Here is a 20,761-nt window from a genome sequence, read left to right as displayed (position 1 = left end):
TTCATTGTATATGAAATGATAAAAAAGTTATATTATGTTATTTATCTCCTGAACCGAAATAGATATGTACTGTATATATAACATATGTAGACTTTAAGCATAAGATCTAATATTATCATATATTACAGCAAGTTGGAAGAGAATGAATTGTGAAATTAAATTGATCATTAATCATTGGAAGGGTACAGGAAATGACAGATCATGAATAGCACAACCTGGATTTGCATATTATTTTGTTGTGGATGATCAACCGAGTCAATCAAGAAACATATATATGCCAACCATTCCATTGTCGATGCTGCTTCTGTTATTGATACAAGATCAAGATCAGAGTATTATACCATTTGTAATTAATATAGCAAAAGGCTATGAATTCAGTTTCAACCATGGTGAAGCCTCTTAATGATATGTATAGCTCGGTTTAGTGTATTCCTACTCACAGTGTATTCTTATTCACAGTATATATACATACATATTTTAAATGCGGCCTAAAGCTTAGGCTCTCATCTCACATGGTAAAGTTTGGGGCACGTAGATATAGGCAAGCTTATCTCTACAAGGGAAGACATTATTTCCGTTGGATCATATAACAAGATAGACAATTCAAAGAGACTTTAATTAATCTATTCCATTGATTTAAATTGTGGTTGTGGTCGCGATTGAGATAATAAATGTGATTATGGTTATCTCGATTGTAGTTATTACGGTCATTGCAATATGAATTATTTTGTGATTAAAAAATATTTTTGAATTCAACGTGACTTGATATAGTCCAAATGTGGCCTGATGTGGTTGCGGCTGCATCACTGTGATTCAGAGATGCACCACAATTGAAATGTAATACGATTACAGAGATCACCACAACTGCAATATTGCGACAATATCAGATAATGCAGTCCATAGTAAGAAATAAGATGGAGGTATATATTATGGCTCTACCCACTTCCTATTGCTAATACTAATATCGAACAAAGATCTTTAGTCCTAAGTCATGTTTCAAATTATATCCCATACCATTGGCACTGAAGCAAAAATAGAAAAAATAATGAATGTTTAAATTTTTTAATTAACATGTCATGTTTTTATTGGTGCAGAATATAATTTATGATATTTTCAGTAATATAAAATACTTAATTGAACAAAATTAATAAACTAAAAAATATTTCTTATTCAAATTTCAAAATTTGTGCCTCTAAAGCTAAAGAAGAGTACACTTTTCACTTCTTTCTCATTAATGCATTGCCTTCCCAAACCACAAGAAAATTACAAAATCAATAGTAGTTTTTGTGAAGATTAATGAAAAAGAGACCTGAATAATAATGATTAGAGTAAATTACACTGACACTCCATGAGTTTTAGTAAAATTACATAAACAATCCCTCATTTTTCTACACCTACACAAACTCCCTAATTTTTATACTTTCATTACACTGATTAAACAAAAAAATTTGGTATAAGAGAAATAAGTGCAATCTTTTAAACTTCCTATCATGAGAAATAAGTGCAATCTTTTAAACAAAAAATATGATAAATGTAATTAAGTTAAACAAAACATGATATATTGTGGAGACAAGTCCAAATAATATATGAATCGATACATCTTTATTATTTTTGGTTCTTTACGATATAGTATAAGAGTGATTTAAACAATATCTCTTTAGAATTGTTGATGCATTTTGTAACAAAAAATAATAAATATACATTGATTTGTATATTATTTGGATTTTTCCTCATAATATATCCCGTTTTGTTTAACTTAATTGCATTTATCACATTTTTTATTTAAAAAATTACAATCATTTCTCATGCATGAGTGATCAATGTAATGAAAGTATAAAAACTAAGAGAAGTTTGTGTAGGTGTAGAAAAATGAACGATGGTTTGTATAATTTCACTAAAACTCAAAGGTATTAGTGTAATTAACTCTAATGATTAATATTTTGATTATGTATATATTTGAGCATGATGAGTGGGAGTAGTAACTTCACAACAATTATTGTTGTCCTTCTTCTCTCCAACTTCAAAGAATATTCTTATAGACAATTATTCAAATATTCTTTGTTATCTAGTATCGATGTTATTAAAGTTGGATTGGTCAATGACTCGATCAGGATATTAAGTCAATGATTGGTTAGACTGGTTAATTCAATTTACATTAAAAAATTTAAAAAATTTATAATATTAGTGAACATTATTTAATTACTCTTATTTCAAATTTAAAAACATTATCATACCTAATTAAATAATCAAAAAAAATTATTACTATAAAATGTTACAAATGACAAATATAATTATAAATAAGTTAAAAGTTTTTTCATATCAAAATGATATTGTTTTGTTTGTTTTTTAAAATATATTTTTTGATTGACTCGGGTAGTCCAACCGGTTTGACTATCTGAGTCACTGATTTTAGACTTAAATCGATTAAGTCGAACCAAGTCAATCTAATTTTAATGCAAAATTGTTAGATGAAAGGTTTAGATTGGTCAGATGTTTAATTCGCAAATGAATCAGTCGATCAGCCAGTCTAAACTGAGTTTAATAACAGTGTATTGTCCAATCTTCAATATTTCCTCTAACCCTAATGCCTGACATGGAATTTTGAGTACACCCTCTTGTTTGCTGGAAACCAAATTCCTCTTCAGCTTCTCTCAGCAACATCACCCAATGCTTGGTGTCTCATGTTGTCACTTGGAACAGTGTATTTTTTATAGACAATTATTAATATGTGTAGTAGATGAAACTCTACCCTCAACTTTTTTACACTTTATTTCTTAAACCTTCCTAACTAACCACCAAACCACAAACTTCAAGAAACCATTTAATTAGACATCTTTGAATCCTCCATAATGATGAGATGATTGAGTGTTAATTTGCGTGGTGATGGGGCAATCATTTATAGCTTTTATATATATAAATATAATCTTATTTATTTATATATATAAAATAAGAGAAAAATATGTATGTACTAATGGTGTAAAAGATTTATACACTGTCATTATATTATCCACTATTGAAGTTTAATTATTGTTGACTTTTCAAAAAAAGTAATCCAAATGAAGGGTGGATGATAGTATGCATGTGTATAAATCTTTACACTGTTAGTGTACAGATTTTACACTCATAAAATAATATAGGGGTCATAATGAACATACAAATTAGTTTATATAATATATATATATATATATATCGAACAAGTTCATGAATCTAACAATTCGAACTATATTCAATTCAAGTTCGGCTCGTTTATTTAACGATTCAGCTCATTTGATTTATGAACTAAGTTTATCGATAACCAATCAAGTTTCAAACGAATATCGAGTTGGTTTGGTTTTTTGTGAGCCCTAAGTATGAACATCTTAATCTCATAGCTTATTGGACAATATAGAGATAAGTAATTTCTTCACAAACAACAAATTCTCCAACTTATTTCCCACTTATGGCCCCTATAAGAAATTTGTCATATACCTACAAACGCTTATAGTGACAACGAATAAAATTATAGGTATAGATGTAATATACCTCTTGACATAGAAAAAGCGTAAATATATATATAATAGAGTTAGAGATGTCTAAGTTGGTAACTATATATATTAGTAACGTAATATATAGATATAGGTACCTTATACCTACATAAAATAGTTTATGTCACTATATGATTTAACAATGACTTTAAAATTATGGGTATAGATTACATATACCTACCTACATATGTCCATTTCATCAATATATAATAATTAATTTTATTATTAAATATAAAATATTGGTCATTTTTCTGAATACAACACCATATCTCTTCCGTATGTTTTTAGTGACATACACTAAAATCATAGAAATAGGAAAAATATACCTATAGGTTCTATTGGACTCTGAGTAATGTTTCACATACTAAAATAAAATAGTTCTCAACCCAAATCTCTTAATCTCCTCTTAGACACCTTGACTTTCTAGTTTCCAACATTTTCTACTCACCCAACCCCTCTCACTTTATCCACTACTAAAAAAAATGCAGAGTATCCACGTTTTTAGAAGAGAGTAGAGAGAGGCAAGATGAAGAAAGTGTTTCCATATTTTATATTTGCAAATTAGTTCCGTTCTCATTCTCATTCCCCTTTCTACTTCCTCTTTCCTTTTTCTCCATATTCTGTCACGCTATGAAGCACGGATTCGTCAAATACCCTTGCGTGTCGGTGTCCGACACGTATCCGACATTGATATACTCAGATTCGCGAATGATACGTGTCCACAGGGTATCCAAAAATAAATAAAAAATAAAAAAATAAAAATAAATATCAAGACACGTATCGGATTCGTTTTCAATAAAATATAGGATATATAGATTCGTTTTCAGTAAAATATAGGATATATAGATTCATTTTTATGATAAGATAGATTTGTTTTCAATAAACACTCACTTATTTAAAGGTCACATCATACCAACTTACCATCACACCACATTGACCCTCGAATATCTGGTACTTTCTGATCCATAACGTCGTCAGCCGGTGCTTAGTGTTACTGCCTCTACCGCCATAGGTATGTTGTGAAGAGAAAACAGAAAAAAGCTTACCTTTCTTACTTCTTAGTTTCTTTTCGCTTAGTATGTTTATAAAGAGAAGAGGATGTGGGAGTATTAATAGATAAGATAAATAAATGGCTTACCTTTATTTCTTAACAGAGAAGAGAAGAAAGAGGGGAGGAGATAATATTTTGATTTACACTTATAATTTTATCATATTTTATGTCTTTTTTATTAATTTATATGTGTATTCCTGAACGTATAGAAGAAAAAATGTGTGTCGACGTATCGTATCCGATACATGTATCCATATTTGTGCTTCATAGGTGGCACATTCTCTTCCTCGTTTGCTATCTACTTTCACGTTTCTTATTCAGAAAAGCATTTCATCCTCAAATTAGGATTTCAATATGTGTTTCAAAAATGTATGTTTCTTCCAATATCATATCTAAACAAGTTTCTAGTACCAAATTATGTTTCCAGTTTTTATTTCGACTTTGATTCTTGTTTTTCTGATTTTGAAACAAGGTTTCTGATTCAAGTTTTTATTACAGAATTCAATAATGTGTCAATTTTTTGCTTAGGTTTTGATTTTTTTTGAACTTGATAAGGAAATCAGTGATAAATATTTTGAGTTCTTTCTCAAGCATTCCCACAAGAAATTGTTGATTCTTGCACTATCAGATTGAAACAAGTTTAAGGTACCAAATTTATTTACATTTTTCGTCTGTGATTACAATTTTATCATAATATCTCTCCGTTCAAATTTCCCAACATTAGAGACTTCTCTTCTCTGATTACACTATTGCAACTATTTTCTTTAAACCCTAAATTTTTTAATTTATACTATAAATATTGTTCTTCATTTATGATTTTTATTTTGTAGTGCTAACTTTATTATAAGCAACGAATTTGGGAAGAGAATGAATTTGCTCTACCTGGCCCTTATTGCATTATTTTCAACGCCTTTGCAGAATGGAAGAAGACACTTGACGTCATCTATGAATGAAGTTTCAAGGGATCTCATTATGAATTCTTGTTCAAAAAAGAAACAAGCTTTTATGGTATTTTCCTCTTTTTATCCACACATGGGTTAGTTGTTTTTTTAATGCTTTGTTTTCCCTTTTTCATTATATTATTTTGTTATGTGCTTTGAAAAGTGATTTTTTGTTATTCACGACCTTTTATTTTAGCATTTAGGGGGCATAATGTAGTTTACTTTAAGATGTGTTATTTATTCATTTACGTTTTTGGGGAGGGGCTTTAGGATTAGGGTGGGATGAAAAATTGCTCACAGGGCCTTTTTATAGCTTGTGGTGGTGATTTCATGAATGCTTGCTTTTCTATTCATAGGATGTGCTTCTAATCTTGACCAAACTACGACGTGCTTTGGACATGCAATCAACACTTGAATCCCTTGTTGAGGAAGGGAATTACTGCAAGGTTTCTATTTATGTTTTAGGACACAGATTGTAGCCAATAAGTACTACTTAACAATCAACTTTCCACTTTTGCTTTCGTTTTCCCTGTTATTCGAAACAAACCAGCTTCTAAGACGTTTAATTTTACTGTTGGTCATTATGCAGGCATTTCAAGTCCTATCTGAGTATTTGCAAATCTTGGATAGTTTGTCAAAGCTTTCAGCAATACAAGATTTGAGTTGTGGTGTAGAGGTGAATGTTAAATTACAATTAGAAATGATTTAGATTGATATATCAAGCACTGCTTTATTCCTAAGATTTTCATTTCATTTTAGGAACTTGTGTAATTCAAGCCTTAATTCCTTTACTCCTACTTCTTTTACTGTACATTTTCTTGATGACAATGTATTTGATTTCCCATGTTAATGTAGGTTTGGCTGGGAAGAACTTTACAGAAGTTGGATGTTGTTTTATTGGGAGTATGTCAAGAATTCAAAGAAGATGGCTATATAATAGTGAGTTTTTATTTTTTGTGATTGAAATTGGTTTGTCATTTATTCATATGGAGCAAGTGTTATTCAGTGTCTTGAATGATTGGGGTGTGTGTGGCACGGTAAAATATAGTCCTAAACTTTGAACATCAAACTAGTTTCATAAATCCTTATAAAGTTTAACCGGTTTAATTAAAGTTGGTTACTGAACTAGTTTAATATTAAATATTTTTTGCTGAATCTTGGTGATGAGAAAATATTTTTATTTTCTATGTAAATTTCAAATAAAATAGAAAAGCAAGGGATGAGAAATGATGAATGTTTTGGTTCAAATAAAAAACAGTTTTCTTTAAGAACTTGTTTGAGCCAGCTTTGGCTTTAAAACTGATATGATAGAGCTTATTTTTCCAAAATTTCAAGTGACTGCCAACCACATGATTTTAAAACTTGCCCTAGTGTACCTACTTATCCAGATTTGAAATTTTGCAATGTTCATGTACTTTAGTGTGATAGGCTGTGCTCCATGGCAATAACTCCCATCCTTGGTTTGACTTGTGACACAAGTTATCACCCGTATTTTACATTTTTACTTGTTGTCCGCATTTCATGGTATATATGTATGCGTATGCTAACAGATTAATGGAAATATAAACGATTTAACATAAGAAGAGGTGATACAGGTAATTGTTGCCTATGCATTAATGGGGGATACCACTGATCTTGCTGAAAAGATACAGAGTTTTTCATGCAAGAAGTTATAGCAGAAACACAATCCGTGTTAAAGGCTGGTGTGCATGAGATAAGATAGTTCTATTTGCAACTGGAACTTTACAACCAATCATTTTTTGACTTAGCTAATGTTATGTTTAAAGAGAAATTCTAACAGCTAAAACCCTTTATCTTTAGGTATTAAGGGTAAAGAAGCTATGGATAAGGTTTTTATATACAATCATGCATGAGGATTTGATGTTTTACTATGTGCCCTTCCCTAGAGATTGCTAATATGCCACTTTGTTATTACCATGTAATTAGTTTTGCAAATTACTCTTCCTTTCCCTAATTTGCTTCAAAGTTCAATCATTCTAACTGTAAATATTGCTCAATGAATATGTTGGTCTGTATCATACCTAAAGATGATGTCACCCTAACAACTTATGTTGGATTCAGTGCACAGCATGATAATGCCAGGGGGGCTATGAAATGATGGTACAGATACTATCTTGGAGTTACTTCTATTGCCTTTCAAATAGAGGTATGTGGATATAATCCTTGGTCACTTAATTTATCAAATAAAGTTGCACAATTACAAGTTTACAACTTAAGCCCAATAATAACTTTGACGTGACTATGTCTAGCCATACTTGGCTTATGAATAATTGGGTTGAACTTATCCTTGGTTTCTGTTGGTTACTAGATCCTAAATGGGAGTTTAGGGATCTCTCTAAATTTTTATCTAATCTTTCTTTCTGTTTCATCAAGGAAGTGCTAGAAGTGTGAATTATTTTAGATTCTCCTTGTCAAAAACTAGTTAAAACAATCTTATAAACTAAGGAATAGAAGGACATTTAAATAAATGGACCACCATGTTAATTACAAGGATAAATTTCAAACATGTCACAATATGTCATGCATGGGAATGATGATAGAACAAGTCTTAGAATGTAAACTCCTTTTGTTACAAGGAATAGAAACATAATAAAGTATGGAGGCTCAAATATTTTGTCATGTATCATTTATCACAAGATTCAAGATTATACTTTTTTTCCTTCCTTGCTTAAGTTAGATATTTTACAAAGGATATAATTGTGTTTATACCATAGAATGTGATCAAATACCACCCTTGTGCACTACACTGCATTAGTCTCTAAAATATACCCAAATTTTCGGGAAGTCTCAAGAAACTAATTAGAAGACCAGATTCTAACTTCAATGGTCATGGTCTTATACTTCTAATGCATGACCATGTAGACAAACACTATCCTAAATCCTAATACATCCATCTAGCACACAGTGCAAAAAGTGTAATTTGGGTTAACTCCTTTATTGAAAGGGCAAAGAAAAGAATACAAGTCAACTCCTTTATTGAAAGGGCAAAGAAAAGAATACAAGTCAACTCCTTTATGATGTTGGACTTCTTTTGGCCACTGGTCATATTACATATAGCATATGCTCACTCTTTATACCATAAATTATACAATTGAGTTGCATATTACAATGACTTCACTTGAATACTTGTATTCTTTCTTTTTTCCTTTTAATAGGTTCAACATTCTTCTACTACCCCAACTTGTTTTGGTTCTCCAAATTCAGATTATAATGAAGATAATGAATATGGTATAACAATTTTTATTATTAGAGTTTTTCATTGGTTTATTTTATTCATTCATTATTGACTTTTTTATTTTTTGCAGATGAAGATTAGACAACTAATTTCTTTTTGATACAATAAATTGGGAAATGAATCATTTTGATTTGTTTTTGGAAACACTATTTGTATCTATTAGGATGGACTTGATCCAAAATATGTAAAAGATATCGTTCTTTTAATGTACAAATTAATTAAAAAGTGTGTAATAAGTTGGTTTTTTTTACATGAATTAGAAATTATGGTCAATTTGATGCTCATCGACTCTCTCAACTTATAACTTTGTTTGTCGACAAATAAAAGGTATTACAAATTTTAAAAACCATGGCTTAGTAAAAAGTTGATCTCATCTAAAATCAAGAATGTTTTGTATGATTTCATATTTTTCAAAGAGATCCCACAAGATATGTGATGCCTACAAATCATGTGTCTAATAGTGAAATGAATGCAAATTTCATGAATCCATTTAGCAATTCACCTAAGCTAATGTTTTTCAATCTAGAGAAATGTTTATGTGGTCACATGAGATCAATTTTTTTGGTACTTCCAAGGATATCCCTTCACTTTTTTGGGTGAGGAACTAATGACTTTTGAGGTTCGTCGCTCCTATAAATCAAACCCTCAATCTTAGGAATTCAGTGAATCTTACATCATTATGCCAACATCTTGTTGGTACATACGATCAATTAGAACAACATGAAGGTAAGTGTTTCACTCATTTTCAACTATTATATTGCAATAATTTAGACTTTATACTTGTCTCAATAATTATTAAAATTGGATGTTTATCGATGATCACTTAGGTCTTATCAAAGTTGTACTGAGACTTTCAAGAAACTTAGTTTTTCTGCATATTTAGAATATTTCTCATTAGCTGAAGAAGGTCACTAAAAGCACAAACATAGTGTATAGATGCTTGTTTGTTTAAACCTTTTATAAGTTCAAGCCGCTGCTGCAATAAGCCAACCTACACAAACATATTAGTGCCCATTAGCAACCATCTAGCCAACATTCTTAAGCAAGGAAGGGGAATCTCTTGCCAGTGAATATGATGACAACCTCTTTGTGGATTGCCTTTGTTGTAGGATCATTTCTTGTGAAAGTCCTTTGTAGTTTTGATTGTACTTGTATTTGCTTGATTTGCTTTGTAGTTGCCTCGGTTTGGACTTAGAGAATTGCTTTGTGAATGATTGATATTGGAATGCTTGCTCACGGTTTGTAGTTGATGATGTGTTGTATGTTGTGGATGATTGTTGGTTGATGATGGAATTGATGCTCACGGGTTGTAGTGGATGATGGATGAATGCTGGTTGATGATGGAGTGTAAGGTGATCACGGTTTGGATGGTGGATTGAAGGTCGGTGTGTTTGTAAGTGTTTAAGAATATGGAAGGGGGATTGGAATGGTATGGCGCCACAAACAATGGGATGTTTGCTAAGCCTTGTGAAGTTCACCACAAGAGAATGATACTCTTGATAAGAACAAGGGTTCTTGACTCAGCCAAGAAGCTCGGAGAAAACTCACTAACAATGGTTATTCAAAATAAAATTCAATCTACTTTATTCCTTGTGCATTCGGGTCATACATTTAGAGAAAGGAATTCGGTTTTGCATTGCCATAATCAAAAGGCATGAAAAGGTAAACTAATCCTATCTAATCTCAATCTAATCTTCATGTGTTGGATGAATGGTGATGGTAGATTTGATTTGAGATTGCCTTGATGAGTGGTTGACATAATATCTTTCATTATCTTCATGTTGATGATACGATTTGGTTCTCCTTTTGATTTGCTTGTTTGAAAATTAGATTAGGAGATCTTTATCTTGTGGAGATTAGATCTCCCTTAATTATCATCATGTGGACTTGGTCCTCCTTGATTTGCTTGTTTGAAAATTAGATTAGGAGATCCTTATCTTGTGGAGATTAGATCTCCCTTAATTATCATCATGTGGACTTGGTCCTCCTTGATTCTAGCCGTGTGGAATCTCTTTGGCTCCATCTTTTCCCTCCAAGCTTTCATCAATATGCTTTATCTCCTTGTCCTATCTCTTAACCGTGTCTTCCTTCCTTCCTACAAGACATGAACCTTAATTAAAACAAATGTAATAAAATGACATTAATTTAAATGACATGATAAATAAAAAACCTAAACTAGTGTGGGTTTAAGACAATTCCCACTTATTTAAGGTCCGAATTACTAATGTAAGAACTAAAGAGATCAAGGTGGATCCTCCCCTAGGTCGTAGCCTTCCTTGAGCTCTTCATTAAGACTTATGCAAATTAAAGCCTTCTCTTCATGCTTGGTCTCATTTGCACTTGTTTCCATGGTAGAAAATATGAGTTGCCGAAGTGCTTCTTGGGCCTTTTTGGTCTTAGCTCTAGTCATAGGTCCTCCTAAGCCATGTAAAGGGTCTTCAATGATGTTATGTCCCAATGGGTTTACATTAGAATATATGATCGTTTTTATTTTGGAAAATTTACTCAATTAGTGTAGTTTCACCAAAGAATTACTGTAGTAGTAGTATAACTTTTTTTACTAATTACCAAAATAATGCAACTTTATAGAAATCGGCTACCACATAGCCGTTTTGTATTTTTTTCCTCTTGGCCCCACCAAAATCAGCAACTAAGGTGGAGTTTTTTTTAATGTATTCTTATAGAAATCAGCAACTAAGAAGGAGTATCTCCTTTTTTTTCATTCCCCCACCAAAATCGGAAATGTAGAAGAAGATTTTTTTTAATATATGCCTTAATCGACAACCATGAAGGAGTTTTTGGTCTCTTACTTTTTTTTTCTCCCTAAGAGAATCAGTTATGGTGTAGGAGTTTTATGTTGTTTTTATTTTTTCCTTATGCCCTAACAAGAATCAACTATGCTGAGGAGTTTTATGTTTAAATTTTTTATGCCTTAACCAAATCTTGCAACTGTTTTTTAAACTTTTTTTGTGTGTATAATTTTTGTCTATTACCAACCTATTACCAAATCTTGAAACACTAATATTATTATGAAACAAAATATTACAATATCAAAATTTTAATACATTAAATCCCAGAAAACTTTAATGACGTCTATGTGATGAAGTGCCACATGGAGGTGGTTTTCTCTTTCTTGGCGGTTGAACTCTTAATTGTTGTTCATTCCGCTGCGAAATTCTCCCTCTGCCACGTGTCACCAGTTGTGGCTCCTCTTCATCATCTTCATCAACATCCCCAACCACAACTTCGTCATCAGTACCAAAAATGTTTGCAGACGGCATAGTAGGATGATATATTGTACTTGAAGTAGTAGCAAACATTGATGGTAGTGAGATTTGAGAACTTGATGACAAATATGTGGATGAATAATTAAAATTTTCAGAGTCATATATGATTGTTGTTGTTGAGGAGTAAAAGTAGTATGTGCTTGAGAATTAGTATCTGCTTGAGTTTGTTGGGAAGACTCAATTTTCGGCATATGATAATGATGAGTAAGAAGAGTTTCATCAATGTGGGTAAAGTATGAATATGGGTATAGCTCAGTCAATGCTCCCATCATTTCACGGCCAGATGAGAAGACGTCACATAAAGATTGTGTGAGATTTACTAAAGAAGCTGGAGGACGACTCTGATCACAAATTCTTTTTGCATATGTATACTGAAAAAGAATTAGACAAAATTAGGAGTAAATAATATAATTAAATACAAAGTTTAATTTATAAAAAAGTGTTACCATTCCATTAGAGTGTGCTCCATCTCGAGATATGTATATTCTAGTCATTTTCAAGTATCATTGCATATACTCAAAGCATTGGTTCAAAGGGAGGATATTAGAGATCATACCATCGACCGCATAGTTTCCCCTGTTATTCTATATTTAAATCCATCGCCGATGCTTATGTGGTCAGTCACAATCAATTTTGCCATGTACGTCAACTTTATGAAGTTTTTCATAATTCACTATATCTTGTGGAATTGGTTGATCAAAACCAAATTGCCTCATAACCCGATCAGTAGCATGTCATTTCATAATTGAAAAACAAATGAGTAGCACACAAATATGGCATCCACTCAAACTGGTAGAAATGTTATTAAAAAAGTTAATATAAAAAAATATACAAATAAAATCATAGTTTGTGTAAATAATAATAACCTAATATACAAATGCAGCCTATTTATAGTAATATAGAAAGAGAATGTAAAACAAAGCCTATTTAAAGTAATATACTAACATAATGTAAATACTAATAACCTAATATACAAAGAGCATATTTAAAGTAATACACAAAAAATATACATGCTCTACATGCATATGATCAAACATTACACATATGATATTAACAGTATGTCCAGGAATGTTGGTGGTGATCAAATGTTGTGACCACCTATTATTAATCATTGTTAGCTAGTAAATATATTTCAATAAATATTTACATATAATAATAAAATAAATATATACATTTTGACCAATGGAAAATAAGGTGTAGTTGTGTCGCGCAGTCTTGGTGTAAGATTTTGAATGTGATCATATGTCCATGATTGAAGGAGTAATAGACATCCTCCAATCTCTTTTTTTATCAGTAATTATTGTTGATGTGCTTGATATTTCATAATTGCATTGGGAGAGAAATATTGTACAACATTCATCCAACGTAGTAACTCATTGTATGATCCTTCCCAGTCACCATAAATTTTGGCTAATGTCATTTGTTTTGTCGTCCACGCCTTTCTATATGTCACTGTATAACCAAAACGACTAACAACCTCCTTTATCAATGTCTTAACTAGTATATTTGGATCTGCAGATACCAAATTAACAATAAGGTCTAAAATGAATGGTGAATTTAATTTGTTGTGATCTTGGGAAACCAACATATATATACAACTATGTGTTCCATTAATTTTGTTAATTTCTCAAATGTCGCGCTTAACGTTAAAAGAAGCGCGAATTTGTCACTCACATCTGTCACCAAAATGTGTACATTTCTCCACATATCTATATGGTCTAGACTCATCAACAACATAATCAAATGAATTTTTAATATGAAATTATTTAATAGCATTTATTGTGGCTTCTTTAGATTCAAATTGCATCCCAACAAACAAGTCATTGTTATTATTGTTCATTAAACTAGTTGTATGACCAACATCACGACCAACTTCCGAATTTGTGTTACGAAAAATGATGTTGGAGTGCTATATGTAATCCTACAAGATGAACCAACATTGAATTTGACCTCCTCATCATCACTGCATATTTCATTGTCTTCTTCGTCACTAAAGTCGCTAACAATATCCCTTAGAATAGTCATCTACATTTAACAAAATAAGAATATTAAAAAAATTAACTACATATAACATTTAAAAACAATATGATAAAATATAATCAATCTAAGTGAGAATACTAACCTACAGTGAAGTAACAATATGAAAGAAGAGAATAACTCCAAATGAAAAATATAACACTACCTTCAATTCAACAAGTTTTAGAAAGAGTATTGGAAAGAGAGAAAGGTGTGTTTTAGAAAGAGAGAAAGAGCACTGGAAAAGACTTCAGTAACAAGTTTTAGAAGATGTGTTTTTTGGTGAACACAAGATCAAGTTTTTATAGAAGTAAAAAATAATTAAAACAATGAAAAACTCATATGTCATTGTCGATTTGTTTAGGGTGGGGAAAAATAAAAACTCACAAAACTCCTTCAGCATAGTTGATTCTTGTTAGGGCATAAAAAAATAAAAAAAAAATAAAACTCTTACACCATAGCCGATTCTCTTAGGGAGAAAAAAAAGTAAAAACTCTTTTTTGGTTGTCGATTAAGGCATATATATTAAAAAAATCTCCTTCTACATTGCTGATTTTGGTGGGGGAAAGAAAAAATAGGAGATACTCCTTCTTAGTTGTCGATTTCTATAGGAATACATAAAAAAAACTCCACATTGGTTGCCGATTTTGGTGGGGCCAAGAAAAAAAATACAAAACGGCTATGTGTTAGCCGATTTCTATAAAGTTGCACTACTTTGATAATTAGTACAAAAGTTACACTACTACAATAATGTTAAAACTTCATCATGACATTTCTTTTCAACAGATTCAGATTTTCACAAAGTCCAAAACTCTATTTAATAATTCTAAAGAAATGGGGCACATATGACTTACCAAACTACCTGTTCCAGAAATTATATACAGATACAGATATATAAGCTATATAGAGAGAGAGAAATAGATGCATGAAGTGACTAGAGTTTCATAACCATTGACACAAAAGCACTATACAGGCTGTAAAAATTGGATATCTGCTAAAACCTGCTACTAAAAATTAGGGTTGCTCTCTCTATGGTTATGCATTGCTCTCCTAAATTAGGGTAGACATGAGTATACTCGTTTTTAACTAGGATATGAAATATCATGATATGCCCGCTCTAAACATGGATACGGTGAGGTTGCAGGCCGCCCTAAAAAATTACAAAAAATATATGTAAATATATAAATGTATATACACTAATCATACAAAATAAATAATACATAATTTGCATACAAATATACAAATGTATTTATCATAAGAAAAAATTATACAAATAAAACAATACATACAAAATATAAATGCATAAATATAATATAGAATATACATAGTACATAATTTGCATACAAAATAGAAAAGAAATGATACATATGGACATATAATATAAATATATATAATAAGAAAATGATAGTACTTTATCACATTTGATATACAAATTCATATAATAAATGGAATGCACTTTCTCATATTTGACAAAAAACATATACATTTGCATATTTCATGTTTAATATTTTCTCCAATAATGTCTCCAAGCCACGAATTTTATCAGTTTGAAATGTCCGTAGATGAATAGGGTATGTTGGGCCGGATATTTTAGGGTGGATTGATACATTTTTCATGTCATACCCATCCTACAAAGGTGTGCAGACAAACTCTATAGGCTTTGCATAAATTACCAATGATACATGTGATCCTTTGTCCACCCCTCTCAGAAAAATAAAAAAACCAATTACATTATTTTTTCTATTTCTTACTCTTCTAATATAGAATGACAATTGTGTTACAATAGTCATATATGTAGGTGTAATGCTAGAAGGATTCCCACAATAGGTGAGTGTCTCATACAGTAAAGTGAATTATTGTTATAATTGATAGTATGCATACATAATTTTACTAATGTTTTAAAGTGAGCAACTTAGCCCCACTAATTTGTTCATTAAAAAGAGAAGATGATGATTGAACAAGAACCTATATTGGTTCTTGGAAGAGAAACTTGAAGGTTGAAGATGAAGAATAAAAGATATGAAATTTTGATTAATTTTGGATGATTGAGAATTGAATCATTCTCTCTTGCTTTACAAAGTAGCCTTGATCAGGCAGTCTCGGTCAGATGGCCCATGTGGCCCATGTGCCTTGACTTCATTGTCTCGGTCAGATGGCCCATGTGCCTTGTTGCTGATACGGTCACAGGCCTTGATGTCTCGGTCGTGTGTTTTGATGTTGGTCTAGTCATGTGCCCTGGTGGCCTTGGTCCTATCCCGGTCAGGAGCCTTGGTCCTGTCTCGGTCATGCGCCTTAGTCCTGTCTCGGTCAGGAGCCTTGGTGCTATGGTTGTCTCGGTCAAGTTTGAGATTGCTTTGGTCAAGTTGCTTGCTTTGATCAATCTTAATATTGCTTAATAGTTGTCATAATTTTTTTAATTCATTATTAGGACATTTGAAGAACGTAAAGTATGGCACACACTTTTCGGAACACACCTTATCATTTATCAAGTAACACACCTTCACATATTAATAGGTCATGCTTGTATACTTCACTCCGATTTTTTATACAATATCTTATCTCAAATCTATATAATAAAACATGATAAGTAAAACATAAACTAAAAGATATTTGAACTGAAAATTGAGGAGGCAAAGCCAACAATTTTATGCTATAATGTTGCAACTTTAACCCAGACATCGATGATTATTTACCATTAGCTTTCACAAGACACAATTTTTATATCATTTTATGCACTCATATGGTTTATCTGATTTGTGGATAAATGTAAAGAATGGCCATTTAATAAGAAGGCATGACAATGCGGTGAAAAGTATTAAAGTTGCCAATGACTGAACATGACCGAGATAAAACACCCATGCAACATAATCGAGCCAAAGTGCAAATTGACCGAGCTAAAATCAAATCTCACCGAGCAACACTACCACATGGCGAGGGAAAAATCAATCTTGGCCGAGAAATTATGGTTCGTGACCGAAGGAATAAGAAATCTGTGAAAGGCAGTGCATCACCATCAGCATATTAATCTGAGTCATCACACAACACTCTGACCATGGTACACAGGCCTTGGCGCATAGATTCTGCCCGAGGCGCCTAGGGCCTGGCGCACCAAGTGTGGTCGTTTGGCGCACCAAGTTTGACCGACTTCTTCTAGCCTAGGCGAGTAAATTCTGACTGAGGCTCCCTAGGCGTGGTGCACCAAATCTGACCGAGGTTCCCTGGCCATGGTGCATCTGGCCTAGGCGTACAAGCTCTGGCTGGAGCTTTCTAATCATGGTGCATCAATTTTTGTGTCCTCAACATTTTTTGTTTTTAGGCATTTCATATGTTTCCTTTTGATTCTATATGCTTCTTAGAAGAAGTTTGTTATAGATTGTTAGAGCTCTTTTGGCTTTTAGAGTAGTTGGGGGTTAGGTGCTTGTTTTCTAAGCAATTAACCAACTCTTTCCTTTTGTATAAATTGAAGTGTTTAGCCACTTTTCCAATTCAATGAAAATAAAGAAAATGAGGTTATCCAGTCAAACCAGAAATAAAAAGGTCATGGTGTGTAGATGGGTGAAAGGAATGAGAGTAACCGAAGATGGGAGAGACTAGGTAGGTAAATGGAGATTAAGAAAGGGTAAAATAAAAAGGGAAATTTGAACATGACAATGGCAATTTGGACAACTCTATCCAATGTAGTTTAAATTAGGACGGACATATGGATCTCTATTGTTAAAGAATACATGAAATGTCATGTTTTATCTATCCTAAATTCATGTATGGCACACTTGGGAGCCTAATATACTTTTTTTAAAAGAAAATAAGGAAAACTTGAAAACAAATTTACATAAAATTAAATAAAAAGTAAATTACACTTAGACACACTCTCAACTTTAGTAAAATTATATAACTTATTTTTCTTTTTGCACTTACACAAATCACATCTAATTTATATGCATATATTACACTGACTAACATTAAATGATAGATTAGAGTAATCTTTCACACACAAAAAGTGATAAGTATACTTTTAGTTAAACTTTAATTGGTGTATGTGTAATTCACTCTTAGTTAATTATACATTAGCTAGAATAAATTGATTATTTGTAAATTTGCATATTGAATTTGATTATAAAATCATTTTTCTCTTTTGTATATTTATGCAGCATCTCCTTAGAATTATTGATGCATTTTATAATGAACCAAAATGAGTTCTTTATAGTTTACTATATTTTTACTTCTCTTTGTAATATGTATCACTCATCATCTACGGCATAATATGATAAGATAAATTTTGATACATACTACATTGTTAAATATGATAATTATTATTTCTTACCACTTAATGGAGAAAGTGGAATCCAACTTTCATTGGACCAAGAAACAAGTTCTCTCTCCCTTATAAAATTTCAAATCATACTAATTCTACTAAATAATAAGATAAGCTCAAATGTTTTTTTATTAATGACATTTTAATATAAAAATACAAAATTTCAACATATTTACAATATTATTAGTTTTTTATTTAAAATATGAATTTTTTATTTGATTTCGAGTTATCTACCTTATATATAGTTATCATCAATAAGTATTAAAATAATAATAACAAGATCACGATTCATGCAGTATTGTTTAGTTTAAATCAGTGCTTGGTACTAGCTTTATATTATTAGCACCAACTAATTTAAGTGTTAAGAAAATGATACAACTAATTGGGATTGACTTTGAGTTTCTCACTACTTATGATATGTCACTTATTTTGCAAATAAATATATCTATTAATGATAATAGTCATAGAGAATAAACTAGTAAGTTATTCATGCATTCGCACAGGGCAATAATTTTGTCATATGGTTAAGAACAAACATGTTACCCATGTATTCGTATCGTCAATAACACACATGTTACACATGAATTCTAATGGTTAATAACACACATGTTACATGTACATTCTAATGGTTAAGAACACACATGTTATTTGTGCACTCATTCGCATGGTTAAGAAAACACATGTTACTCGTGCATTCATGTGATTAAGAACACACATGTCAAACGTACATTCTCATGATTAAGAAACACATATGTTACCCGTATATTCACATGGTTAAGAACACTCATGTTACTCGTACATTCATATGGTTAAGAATATACATATTACTCGGGCATTTGTATGAGATAGATTGATTTTGACGAATATTTAGAAGCACATAAGTATCAATATTATTAAATATATATTAGTAATATTGTGTTATAAAACACTTATAATGTATTTCCTCTCCTTATATATGATTTATTTATTAAAATTTTCATTTGAAATATTTTTTTTTAATGTATACCCGTTTTTTAATATGTAATTAACTTCTACATGTAATGTAACAGCTTAAAAAAATAATATAATAGTCTTTTAGTTTATTTCTATCTTTCATCTTATAAATAATATTAACTATAACATTATATTTTAAATTATTGTATATATTTTATATATATTTCTTTCAGACTTAAATAACTGCCAAAATTTCGGTTTAATGAGGCATCCATCTGTGGCAAAACAAAAGTAAGGATTACAAATATCACCATCATGGTTCATTGATCATGTCATGTGGTTCATGTTCCTTAAATATATAACTCATGTATGTGTCTTTTATTTAAGATTTTATATATATATAGCTGCTACTCTAGTGAGAACAATTATCATATAAAAATTGTGAGAACAATAAATGTAGGCCTTATAACCAATCATGAATGGTTAGTAGCTCCCAGTATATACATATATATATTTTTTAAATCTTACGTTTAAGAAGAATGAATGAGATGAGAGAGTTTAGGCAATTTGAGATGCAACTGTTAAAAATGAGGAGAGAGGTGTTGAAATATATTGTTGGGTTAGTTTTAGCCCAAGTTATTAGTTTCTAAGAGTAATAAATGTTAGTTATATTAGTTAGTTTTTCTTCTTCCTTTTATACAAAGATTTTCATTATAACTCAATTCAACTCATTCAATCAATTCAATAATCATTCAATGAATGATTTTCTCATTCTTTCTTTCTTGTTTTATCAAGATTCATGCATAACTCTACTATTTTAACATGGTATCAGAGTGATGTAATTATTTCTTCCGTTGTTTATCCATCAACATCTCGTCCAATATGGGACTCCAAATTTGTTGTGGAAGTTGATGCAATTCTACCTGGGGAGCCATTGGTTTTATCATTCAACATTTTATCTAGCCAATCTTTCTTTCATCATCCAGTTTTTACAAGGAGCAGGTTACTTTCATTATATGCCTACCAGTTCAAAGACCCACATATATCCAACTATGTCATTCAAGTTTTATCACCAAGTGATCTACAATCACCAACAACGTTTCTTTACTTTCTTGATTCTTGTGGTGGTTCTCTTTTGTCAAGGATGTATTCATCCATAGGTTGGAGAATAGCAACATTGCATCAAATTCTTTAAAATAATTAAAGAATCAATTAGTGAAGTTCAATATAGTGCCCTCTGAGTGAAGTTCCATATATAATTCAAAGAAGACCAAGAATCACTTTTACATGCAACTACTCCTGATCACCATACATACCAGAATAATTGTAGACAACATTCTTAATGGTGATGATCCTGAACATAACGCATGCCACAATATTTGCAAACAACGGGAGCTTCCAAGTCAAGGCATATATATTCAATTAGGTATCTAAGTGCAAG

The 20,761-nt window shown here is 31.2% G+C and overlaps 1 protein-coding gene and 1 long non-coding RNA gene across 2 annotated transcripts; both read left to right on the top strand.

Moving 5' to 3' along the window:
• On the top strand, nucleotides 190–19,834 carry LOC109334731. Its single transcript, XR_002106137.1, has 3 exons — nucleotides 190–443; nucleotides 7,236–7,238; nucleotides 19,818–19,834. It is a non-coding gene; the product is annotated as an uncharacterized LOC109334731 (long non-coding RNA).
• On the top strand, nucleotides 5,509–6,696 carry LOC109334721. Its single transcript, XM_019570634.1, has 4 exons — nucleotides 5,509–5,583; nucleotides 5,873–5,962; nucleotides 6,106–6,192; nucleotides 6,372–6,696. Exons 1-4 carry the CDS (start codon nucleotides 5,521–5,523, stop codon nucleotides 6,474–6,476), a joined length of 345 nt encoding a protein of 114 aa, XP_019426179.1. The 5' UTR covers nucleotides 5,509–5,520; the 3' UTR covers nucleotides 6,477–6,696.

The sequence above is a fragment of the Lupinus angustifolius genome, chromosome LG02 (assembly GCF_001865875.1).
Source record: "Lupinus angustifolius cultivar Tanjil chromosome LG02, LupAngTanjil_v1.0, whole genome shotgun sequence".
Lineage (NCBI taxonomy): Eukaryota > Viridiplantae > Streptophyta > Magnoliopsida > Fabales > Fabaceae > Lupinus > Lupinus angustifolius.
This window is presented reverse-complemented; position numbering and strand designations above follow the sequence as displayed.

Coding starts and splice junctions, on each gene's coding strand:
- LOC109334721 (XM_019570634.1), top strand. CDS start 5,521: ATGAATGAAGTTTCAAGGGATCTCATTATGAATTCTTGTTCAAAAAAG. Junction 5,584..5,872: donor AAAAGAAACAAGCTTTTATG/GTATTTTCCTCT, acceptor TTCTATTCATAG/GATGTGCTTCTAATCTTGAC. Junction 5,963..6,105: donor AGGAAGGGAATTACTGCAAG/GTTTCTATTTAT, acceptor GTCATTATGCAG/GCATTTCAAGTCCTATCTGA.